The sequence below is a fragment of the Colletotrichum truncatum genome (genome assembly GCF_014235925.2).
Source record: "Colletotrichum truncatum strain CMES1059 chromosome Unknown Contig_0003, whole genome shotgun sequence".
NCBI classification, from domain to species: Eukaryota; Fungi; Ascomycota; class Sordariomycetes; order Glomerellales; family Glomerellaceae; genus Colletotrichum; species Colletotrichum truncatum.
The window spans coordinates 1,159,450-1,171,141 of NW_027222400.1; the positions used below are offsets into that span (position 1 = coordinate 1,159,450).

Consider the following 11,692-nt stretch of genomic DNA (forward strand, 5'->3'; position numbering starts at 1 on the left):
ACCTATATCTGCAAGTTATAGCTGTGTACTATGGCAAGCGTGCTCCCTACTCGATCAAGGTTTCATATTCATGAGATTAGTGGAGGCTTACTACGAACTGTCGGCTGCATTCCGCTTCAAGCTGCCTTTCAATCTCCGGATCTTCGGCTGACATGGCAGGCAAACACGATTCAGTGCTATCCGACAGGCATCATTGCTCAACTGCCGCCCTTAATCATCTGCCATAATTGTCTACCTCATTTGGCTCTTTGGAACCATCCTATTTTGGAATAGCCATGACTTTAGCTCACATGGCAGTGGACCTCTGCAACGCCTGGGCCATGCCCCGTCCCCTCACTCCCAGAAAACAGGAAGCAGGTACATAAAGATGGTCTGGGCCACAACCATTGCTGGCATTGTAGCAGTTCACGATTACTACTGTCTCAGAACTTTGTGTGTTTGCGATCTTATAGGGAGCAAATAGCTCTCAACCCCAGAACCTTATTTCTCAATACCTACTCATACAAACCGATCCAATGTTTCTCAGAGTTTTTTACCTTTGTCTTTCTCTGGCATTGTTTGTCTTTCCAGTGTAAGTGTTGCCTCTTCAGTCACCTGATTCAAAGAGCCAAGTTTCTGACAGAACCTAGAGCGTTGGCAAATGAGCATGCAAAGTGCTATTGTGTTGTAAACTCAATAGCCAATAAATGTCTTACGGCAAAGGCTTGCGATATCTACCGGCGGACAATGACAATCTTTGAAGAAGATGATCCGCAAAATGTCAACACCACAATGATTTTCCAGGTATGTCACTTCAACGACTTTCGGTAACGTGTTATTTTGAATTTATACTAATTCTGGTCTTTCAGGTCTGTGCAACTATTGCACCCAAAGATGGTGGCAGAATGCGATATGTCTCAGGGTTTGGTGGCAAGGAGTTCAAGAATGCCTGCGATCAGGCCAAGTCTGTTGGTGGTTGCGAAGAGTCAAACGGAGATGTTGGTTCAGAGTGCGACTAAGCGGTGTTACTACGTATACGACTATGAGCATGACACACGATGATACCCAAATTGCGGATTTAGGGGAGGCAAGGAAGAATCGAGTAATGGGCGAGTATAATGAGAATATACCCAGGTACCTCAGGACGACGATATGCGTCACAATAGCCATTTTTGATAACAGAGAAGATTGCAATTTCCTTCTATGCATTACAAAGAACCTTCTTTGCCACTACGATGTAATTTTGCGGGTTGCCTCACTGAACGGGCGATCTCTTCTTCGTCAAATATAACTGAAATATTGCTTACATGACTCGGTTCGTGTCTTGGCACCAACATGTGGTCTGAGGGTGTCGATCACAAATTGTAGCGAAGGCCTCGTAACTGTCGTTGGCACACGGAAAAACAGGGTGTCATTTAGCCGGCTAAAGGCCCATGGCTTCAACTTTAACAAGCTGGCCATTATTATCTGAGGTGGACAAGCCGTGAAGCCTCGCAGCGAGATTCTACACCGTACAGATAAGCGATCGTCGCATCGGATGCCCGCTTCTAATCAAGATCTCTCCATCCCCACATTGATCAGCGTCAGCGACATCAGTCATTGACGGATCCTTCCGTCTTGACAGGTTGTTGTTGACCTGGCTGTCAGCAGATTCAGAGCGGCTGATTGTGAAGACAAGGGTCGTCGCTCTAATCTGAGTTGGTTAGCCACTGAAGCTGGTGATCGCGCAACAAAACATCTTGTTATTGAGTCAGTTAAAGCCTAGCTCACTGCATTTATAACATGCTAAGAGCTTAGTTCCCAACATGTTTCTACATCAATTAAGCGTGTGGGTGGATCATCTCCCTTCCCCGCTTGCCAAGAAGTAAGGACGTTGTCAGTGTACGGAAAACAGAGTCAGCCGGCTTAGATGATGTCTTAACAAGTGGAGAGTACTGGTCTCGTGATATACATGATGTAATGTGTCAGAAGAAGAAGTCCTTTGTGGGGTTGGCTGGGATCTGATTCAAATTGGAAGCCTGAGAGTACCGGAAAACATGATTTGAATTTAAATCGATTGCGATCAGGAAAGTTGGGAACAGAAATGAGAGGGGCACAAAAGAGAAACGAGAAAGACCAGGAGCCCTGGTTAGAGTCAGAGTTATGGTGGTATATGCTTGTCTTGATGATCATTTAGAGAACCCTCTTCGAGTTACGGTTGAAAAGACTTTTAGTGACTGTGGACGTGACTGTGACTGTGACTGTGGCTGTGCCCGTTGCGGTTTCTGTGTTTGTCTAAACAAAGCTGAGGTTCGGGTTTGTTAAGACTGATGTCATGAAATTAGTTGCTGTAGAGGTGTTCCTAGAAGCGCTAGGAAATCAGGACCTGACCCCTGGGCTTGAGGCAGAAATGACGCATTTTTAGCAATCAGGAATTTAGAAGTTTGCAATCATTCGTTTTCTGATTCGTACCTAGACTGCCTAACAACGAACATAACGATGGCTGATACTGCCCTTGAATGATCCAGAATGCATAATTAACCAGATTGCCTGCCAATGTGATCCTTCTACAGATTCCAACATATCACTAATACAAATTGCGTTCTGGATTCCGTTCTGTAACATTCATGTTTGAAAGCCGATGGGCATGCAGTTCGTCTCAAAACACTCGTATCAGAATTTCAAGTTCTCAAAATTGGCACAACTTAAGTATTATGTCACTTTACACACCACGTATTTTTATCTGAATTCTGTGGGGGGAGAAACAACAAGGGGATTAAATTAACAATTACTAACAAGCAGTACGTTAATCTCTCTCTTTCTCGTTGTTTTTAATGTTGATGTTCAGTAACGAGTGGATAGGAGATAGCTTAACATAGGAGAAAAAACGAAGAAAAAGAAGAAAAAGAGGGTAAAGAAGATAGAAGCGGCAGAGCCGACCTCAGGCTAATGTAATAGATGATGGTTATTTGCACCTTTTCAAATCGAGTAGTCCAGACAATACTATGTAACACTGAGCCGTTGCTCGTTCTACTCAAAGCCTAGATCCCTAGGAGTAATTTGAAGAGTACTTTGTGCGAATCAGGGTGAAAATACAAATAGCCAGGCTGGCTTCAAATTCAGTTGATCAAGAGGCACACGAATATTGAATGAAGGATCGGAATGGCACCTCCTTTGTGAAGGGTCAGACCTCGCCCACAGGGTTGCAGTTGCAGACATACACCAGCCTGCAGCACGTGGAAAACTAGAGGCGCTACCCCATTGAGCTAAATGCCCAGACGGATACGCAACAAAAAGTCACTCAAGTGTTGTTTGTCTGTACTTAAGTAGGTGGGGATAATGCGCAGGCACAGCTTACGCCACATCAACCGTGGCACAGCCGGTAACATACTTATCTCATATAGAAAAAATCGGTAAGACGTGGAAGGTGCGTACTAATATCAGGCTGCCTGCCTCAAGCCACTCGGCACTAATCTCATGTTCTTTGGACGATGGATAGGTAGCAGAAATCAAAGGCACGACACCGGGAATTCAGTCAACCCCATAACACTGGTGCACAACGACCAGATCCATCTCCAACTGGCTTCATCCGTCTACAGCCGAGACTATACCATGAAAAATGTGATATTGAATCAGACATGGCACCAACAGAGTCAGACAAAAGGTGCTTAAAATTAAATAATAAGATGCCAACATTCTTATACAAAAGGCGTATCAAATCGTTTCTACAAATTTCTGCCTCGCTCCTTCTATCAAAACAGCATCAAAGTGTGTGCTCCAAAAGTGGCCCATAGAAACTATGAGATGACCCTTCTGTGAAAAATGGTTATCTATTCTAAATCACTGGTATGGTCGCTGAATGAGAAGAGGTTTGCGGATATACTTGTTCCAGTAGCTTGACGATGTAGGCAATTTTTCGTTGCAATCCAGAATTCTTAAGCATGCGGTGGCGTTGTTTTTTCAGCTATTCATTCAACTTAGACTATCATTTCGACTCTTCTATTTTGGGTGTGTAATAGCCTGATTGTATTTTAAGTTGTCCTTCAATGTTATAATCATCATCAGGTATGCCTGCTACCTCATGAAACATCTCAGCAATGCCGTGGAGAGTAACACGGAGCCGAAACTTGGGAAGGACGAGAACACTGTGAACAAGAAACTGGTGAGGCAACGTTTGGAAGAATCTTAATTGATAAAAGACGTGGATGTCATGGGCCGTGTGTTCCATCAGGCTGAGGCTTCTCTGACAAAGGCTCATGGAAACAAGCAAGGTTTACCAAGCTCACGATAGCTTACTTTACCCCATTCAGCTTCTAGCTTAGGCGAAGATAGTTTGGATGCCACTCCTCAAGTCATATCATTTATTCTTTTTCTCCTTATTAAAAGCTGGTCTGTCGAGGTACGTTCTGAAGCAGGTGGATCCACTTGACGAGGCCTTTACAGTACTAACGAGATTGGGAGAGGTGATATCTGCCACGAGGGTTTAAATGAGACTGGAGGATACGCTAGTCCGCACGCGGTGAAAGGCTGTTGGGGTTGAACCAGCCGTGCTATCTGCAGTATGTACGTCATTCTCAAAAGCGGACATGGTTTAAGGACATGGTTTCAAAGAGCGGTGTCGGTTCCGTGGCATCTGCCAATGCCGAGAGATTGAAGTCTAGCCTGATGAAAGATGACAAAAACATGCCTTGTCGATGCAGGGTGTCAGTGTGGGTGAGAGAAAGGCAAAGGGAGCACATGAGAAGCCGAATGCGGGTGCCCGTTGCGGCGGGAGATATTCAGGCACCAAAAGTCAATTACCATGAGGCGTACTGGGAACGTTGGAGATCAACAAAGCACAGGGAACGGCGAGTGGAAGTGTGATGGATGCAGATGAGGTGAGGCGAGGTTAGGTGAGGTGAGAGGCGACCATTGGAAGGTATGCGCTGCTGTAGGTATTCCCGGAAAGGGCAAGATGCAGCCAAGCAGGTCAGAGCAACTTGGCCTACTAGGAGCAAGAAGACTAGGAAGGAGGGGCATGAAACCGCGTCTGTGCATTGAAGCCAGCGCTAGGATGCGGCGCGACGGTGTGGTGACGTCATTCCAGCGCCAGGATGATAGCTGTTGTGATTCTAGTCTCTTCTCGCTTGCCGAAAAGGAAGTGAAAAAGATGAAATTGGTGCAACAAATTGCCCAACCTTTTCTGGTTTTCCAAACGTCAGACCAGACTGGACTAAGGAGATGTAGAGTCTCGAATTGGACCGGAGTCGGCACCGAGGGTACACCAAGCATCGAATCAGATCATGCATCGAGAAATGTTCTTGGTTGGGAATATCCGGCGCCAACGGATTTGCTTCATCTCTGGCCTTGTTTAACACGTCGCCTTGTGGGCAAAGCCACCAACATGACATGGGCGTCATCAACATTGCCGACATGCTGTATGTGATACATAGGCCTGGAAATGAGAGGCGAGACCAAGGGGCAATATTTAGCGTTTGCTTCAAACTGTTGGGAGGTCGTAATCATGCAGTAATGGACATGGATATCCGCGACGAGATGGCACCAGCGCTTCCACCAGCTTTTTAGACCGTCCGGCACGAAGATGCCCTTGCTACTAGCTCAAGTCGCACGAGGAAAGAAAAAAACCCTCACGGGTGGCCACTGACGGGTTGCTTACTGTAAAAGCCCTGGGAAGCATTCATAACGATACATGGAGAGTGGAAATTCCAGCGCCGAATCGCGGTCTGGATTCTCTGGGATCGTGATGAGGGGCTCCACGGGTGACAGGCACTAACCGTAAACTCCGCTAGGGCACTCCACTCCTCTGTGCTGGCCCCGCCGAAGCTATCCGTTCCGGGCTGGTTGGTGCTAAGCACCCGCATGGTTGGCAGCTTGACACTTCGGACCAAGTATCTTTCCCATGTTTTTGTTCCTAGAGCTACCTGTGACCCCCCCTGTTGTCGTGTTCAAAGTTTCTGCTGGCGGAACTTGCTGCTACATAATGCTGCTGCTGCTGCTGCTGCTACTACTGCCGCCCTCCGAGAGCTCCTGCCTTGCCGCTAAAGTTGGCAAGGTTACGGATACTGCAGGCATGGAAGGTGCTCGAGATGGGCTGAGGCAGCTGCAAACTTCCACCACCCCTTTCCCTGTAGAGCTGCAATGACGAGAGGAATAATTCCGCCAGGAACCATGCAGAACAGCAGGTTTTATATGCACATGGATGTACATATACGTATATTGACGCTAATCCTTCGCCCGAAAAACATACTACGTACTACTTGCGCTGGGGAAGTAAAGGAGCTCTTCCTAGTGCAGTGAGCTGAGCTTGCCCGTACTTTCTCCAATTCCTGAGCTATTGTCCCCAAATACCCCGCCATACCTATGGTCTTTAGCTCTGTCCCTCCGCCAGGTCGTCATCATCTTTGGTCGTTTTTTCATCTCTCTCGTTCTCGCTCACTCTCACCTACTCACACTCTTCTTTTCCCGTTCCCTATCTCTTCGGCAGCAATTATCATTACCTCCTCGAAGCTCCTGGCCTGCCAAAGCTGCTGCCGCTGACTTGTCATATCATATTCTCCATCGGTCTCCATCCTCCCCTGTCGCTTACAGAGCGAGCTCGGATCGACGTGTTTTTCCTCGACCGGAATCGCCTCCGTGCATGACCCGAGTCATTGCGCCAGCTGCTGCGACCCATTCTACGTCGATCTGTCCGCGGGGCACGAAGCTGCCTCCTACAACATTTGGAGGATGATACCAAAGACCATGATCTCCAACGAAGTCTACCTCCTCCCTCTAAACGACGATGGCTCGCCCCAGGTCGCCGGCGAGTACATTTACCTCGCCCCCAAGACCAATGATCCCGTAACCATCCGTTTTGCAATTGAGGGAACCTCCTCCATCTGTCGCCATGGCAGTCTGTGGGTCAACATTCCAGAGCAGGGCGCCGAGTTCCACAGAGACCACTTTCGCGAATTCAAGTAAGCTCACCAACAGCCTTCAATTGACAATTGACCGTGCTTTGTAGCTCATTTACCATTTTAGGCTGGTGCCCGACTTCAATCGCACAATCGAAATCTCTATCCCCATTTTTCAGGCCGGCGCATACGCCTTCTACACGACCTACGCCGAACTGCCAGATCTCGCTGAGAAGCTGGATTCAAACCCTCAGACCAAGACCACCAACAAGAAGACCCCGCTTTACTACATCGATGTTGCTCCTCGCCTCAGTCTCGATGGCCGGCCCTTACCATTGCCAGCTCTGTCCATCTTCTCCGTCATTAGCAAATTCATGGGCAAGTACCCAGGTGACTGGGAAAAGCATCTTCGCGGCATCAGCGACCGTGGTTACAACATGATCCACTTCACGCCGCTGCAGGTCCGCGGCGCCTCCAACTCTCCTTACAGCTTGTACGACCAGTTGGGCTGGGACCCCGACTGCTTTCCCGCAGGCGAGAAGGATGTCCAAGGCCTCATCGACAGCTTAGAAAAACAGTACTCCATGCTCAGTTTGACTGACATTGTCCTCAACCACACAGCGCACAACAGCGAATGGTTACAGCATCATCCTGAGGCTGGATACAACCTCGTGACGGCGCCTTGGCTGGAGTCAGCTTGGCTCTTGGACACAAAGCTCCTGGAGCTTAGCGACAAACTGCAAGACTTGGGTCTTCCTACGGAGATCAAGACCGACGATGATCTTATTAAGATCATGGATGCCATCAAGAAGCATGTCATCTCCGAGATTAGGCTATGGGAGTACTATGCTATTGATGTCGACCGCGACGTGGAGACTGCTTTGGAGGCTTGGGTGGCCGGTCGCACCACGTTCCCTGACGAGGCAGTCGGTGCCGGTGTGGCTGAGCTTAAGGATGCGTCTCTGAAGGAGCAAGCCGAGTTCCTTATCAAGCACGGTCTACTGGGCGCAGACCGCATGGGTGAGCGCTTCAGGAGGAAGATTGACCCAAGTGTCGCATCTGGTCTTCTTTCTGCCACATTTGGACGATACGAAGGTGAAAAAGGCAGCTCCCCCAGACAAGCTGCGGCTAAGTCAAAGCTGGTTTCCATCTTTGACGAGGTAAACCTGCCATTTTACAAGGAGTACGACGCCGAGATTGGCGAAATTTTGCAACAGCTCTTCAATCGCATCAAGTACTGCCGTATGGACGAACACGGCCCGCGCATGGGTGTCATCAACAAGGAGAACCCTCTGATCGAGACATACTTTACCCGTTTGCCGAAGAATGAGACCACTGCCAAGAACAAGCCCGAGGAGAATGTTCTTGTCAACAACGGGTGGGTCTGGGGAGGCAACGCCCTTGTCGACAATGCTGGTCCTCAGTCTCGTGTATACCTGCGACGCGAGGTCATTGTGTGGGGTGACTGTGTGAAGCTGCGCTACGGGAACGGTCCGTCCGACAGTCCCTTCCTATGGGAGTACATGACCAAGTATGCCCGTATGCTGGCCAAGTATTTTGCCGGTTTCCGAATTGATAACGCTCACTCTACACCTCTGCATGTGGCTGAGCATATTCTCGACGAGGCCCGGCGTATTCGACCTGACTTGTATGTCGTTGCAGAACTCTTCACTGGCTCTGAGGAGATGGACTACGTCTTTGTTAAGAGACTGGGTTTGAGTGCCTTGATCCGTGAGGCTATGCAGGCGTGGAGCACTGGTGAACTGAGTCGCTTGGTTCACAAACACGGAGGGCGACCCATTGGCAGCTTTGAAGTGGATGAAGTCTCCCGCCCTGATAACAAATCACCTCTGAGCCCCATGAGCCCATCTCATGAAGGCAGTGATATGCTGAATGGGAATTCATCCTCGAGAGAGATTATCCGAAGGGTCAAACCGGTACCGGTACAGGCTCTGTTCATGGATTGTACCCACGACAACGAAACACCGGCACAGAAGCGCGACGCTCGAGACACTCTGCCCAACGCTGCCCTCGTCAACATGTGCGCAAGCGCAACAGGTAGCGTCATGGGTTATGATGAGATCTACCCCAAGCTTGTCGACCTTGTGAACGAGACTAGATTGTACACTTCCGAGTCGTCGTCCAAGCCGGTTAAGATTGGTGGTGGCCGCAACGGCATCGGTGGCATCAAGAAGCTCCTCAACCAGATCCATACACTTATGGGCAAGGATGGCTACGATGAGACTCACATCCACCATGAAGACCAGTACATTACGGTTCACAGGGTTCACCCTGAGTCAAGAAAAGGATACTTTCTGATTGCCCACACTGCCTTTCCAGGATATGGCAACGGCAATGGTGCATTCAACGCAGTCCACCTTACCGGAACAAGAGCTCGGCACCTTGGAAGCTGGATGCTGGAGGTTGACGCCAGCGAAGAGGCTAAGAAAGAAGTCTTGGACGACAAGAAGCTTCTTCGTGGCCTCCCCAGCCGCGTCGTCGACGTTCCTGGCGTTCGTCTGGAGGTCAAGGGTGATGAGACTATAATCACCGTCCGTGACAAGTTCCCACCTGGCAGTATTGCCTTGTTCGAAACCTGGATTCCTGCCGCTGAGCACTCTGCAGGTCTGGATACCTACGTTACCTCCGGTGCCAGAGCGGCTGTGGAGGGTCTGAATCTCGTAGACCTCAACTTCCTGCTCTACAGATGCGAGGCCGAAGAGCTTGACGGCAGCGGGGGCAAGGACGGTTGTTACGACATCCCTGGATATGGAAAACTTGTCTATGCTGGCCTTCAGGGCTGGTGGAGTCTTCTCAAGGACATCATCAAGGACAATAACCTTGCACACCCACTCTGCCAAAATCTCCGTGATGGCCAATGGGCTTTGGATTATACTGTTGGGCGACTGGAAAGAGCCAGCCAGACCCCCGAGTTTGAGCGTCTTGGCAAGCCTGCAATCTGGCTGAAAGACCGTTTTGATGCTATTCGCAAGATCCCAAGTTTCTTGCTGCCAAGATACTTTGGTCTTGTGATGCGGACTCTGTATATGGCTGCTTGGGAGCGCGGCCTTGAGCAAATGAATGGAAACGTACGAGAAGGCCAATGGTTCCTCCAGAGCCTCGCCATGGTAAGTGTACAGCAGACAGGTCTGGTTAAGTCTGCGTCACTGTGGCCGAAAAAGTTGGTGCCGTCGCTGGCTGCTGGCTTGCCCCACTTTGCAGTTGAGTGGGCAAGATGCTGGGGACGTGATGTCTTCATCTCCCTCCGTGGCCTCTATCTTGGCACCGGTCGCTTCGATGAGGCTAAAGAACATATCTTTGCCTTTGCTAGTGTTTTGAAGCACGGCATGATACCCAATCTGCTCAGTAGCGGCGCTTTGCCAAGATACAACTCCCGTGACTCAATCTGGTTCTTCCTTCAGTGCATTCAGGATTACACCAAGTTTGCCCCCAACGGCCTGGATCTTTTGAAGGAGAAGGTTAAACGACGGTTCCTTCCATACGACGACACTTGGTTCGATGTTGAAGACTCTCGCGCCTACTCACAGGAGAGCACAATCGAGGACGTCATTCAGGAAGCACTGCAGAGACACGCTTCGGGAATGTCTTTCCGCGAAGCCAATGCTGGACCCTCTATCGACTCTCAGATGACTGACGAGGGCTTCAACATTTCCATCAATGTTGACTGGAACACAGGCATTGTTTTCGGAGGCAACCAGCACAACTGCGGTACCTGGATGGACAAGATGGGCGAGAGCCCACGCGCGGGCTCCAAGGGCGTCCCTGGGACACCTCGCGACGGTGCTGCCGTTGAGATCACCGGTCTCCTGTACAGCACTTTGAAGTGGGTGGCGTCACTTAGCTCGGAGGGCAAGTTCCAGCACTCCTCCGTGAAGAAGGCGGACGGTTCATCCATTTCATTCAAGGACTGGGCTGATCTTATCCGCGCCAGCTTTGAGCGCTGCTATTATGTCCCTATCTCTCCCGAGGATGACTCCAAATACGATGTCAACACCAAGATTGTCAATCGACGTGGCATTTACAAGGATCTGTACAAGTCCGGAAAGGAGTACGAAGACTACCAGCTACGCCCCAATTTCCCCATTGCCATGTGTGCCGCTCCCGAGCTGTTTGACCCCACGCACGCCTTGCATGCTCTTTGTGTTGCCGACTCCGTTCTTCGAGGCCCTACCGGTATGGCGACGCTCGACCCTGCTGACTTGAATTACCGACCTTATTACCGCAACAGCGAAGACAGTGATGACTTCGCCACCAGCAAGGGACGCAATTACCACCAGGGCCCGGAATGGCTTTGGCCGACTGGTTTCTTCCTTCGTGCACTGCTCAAGTTCGACTTGGAGAGAAGGTCCTCTGACGCTGATCGCATCGAAGCATTCCAGCAAGTCACTCGAAGACTCATTGGATGCAAGGAAATGATTAAAGACAGTGTTTGGGCGGGTTTGACAGAATTGACGCAGAAGAATGGAGAGCACTGCCCTGATTCGGTAAGTTTTGCATATTGTAGTAATCGATACGAGACTAACAAATCACAGAGCCCAACACAGGCTTGGTCGGCGGGCTGCCTGATAGATCTGTACATGGACGCTGCCGAGGAGCAGAGCGACAAGGCTAAGATTGCCTTGCCAACAAGGTCTAAGTAAAGTTGGAATAAGAACATGAAATTTCCACACAAGGAGACCAGGGGATGTTCCAAGTATGAGCACTCGTAAAATGAAGGTTTCTCGGATGAAGGGAGAATGGGACGTTTAAAAGCAGCCAAAGCAGTGGGCCATGCAAACATTAATACAGAATACGACATGAGTGACTGGTAAATAGATAGA

The 11,692-nt window shown here is 49.5% G+C and overlaps 2 protein-coding genes across 2 annotated transcripts; both read left to right on the top strand.

Annotated features, from left to right (window-relative positions):
* Positions 1 to 515: 515 nt before the first annotated feature.
* Positions 516 to 998, top strand: CTRU02_205201 (uncharacterized protein; the record flags this gene model as incomplete). The annotated part of the gene is made up of 3 exons (XM_036724219.1): positions 516 to 571; positions 630 to 783; positions 849 to 998. The coding sequence occupies 3 exons, from the start codon at positions 516 to 518 to the stop codon at positions 996 to 998; spliced, it is 360 nt and encodes a 119-aa protein (XP_036583846.1).
* A 5,686-nt stretch (positions 999 to 6,684) lies between these two features.
* Positions 6,685 to 11,512, top strand: CTRU02_205202 (glycogen debranching enzyme; the record flags this gene model as incomplete). Its single annotated transcript, XM_036724218.1, has 3 exons — positions 6,685 to 6,914; positions 6,979 to 11,356; positions 11,405 to 11,512. 3 exons carry the CDS (start codon positions 6,685 to 6,687, stop codon positions 11,510 to 11,512), a joined length of 4,716 nt encoding a protein of 1,571 aa, XP_036583845.1.
* Between the last annotated feature and the right edge of the window lie 180 nt (positions 11,513 to 11,692).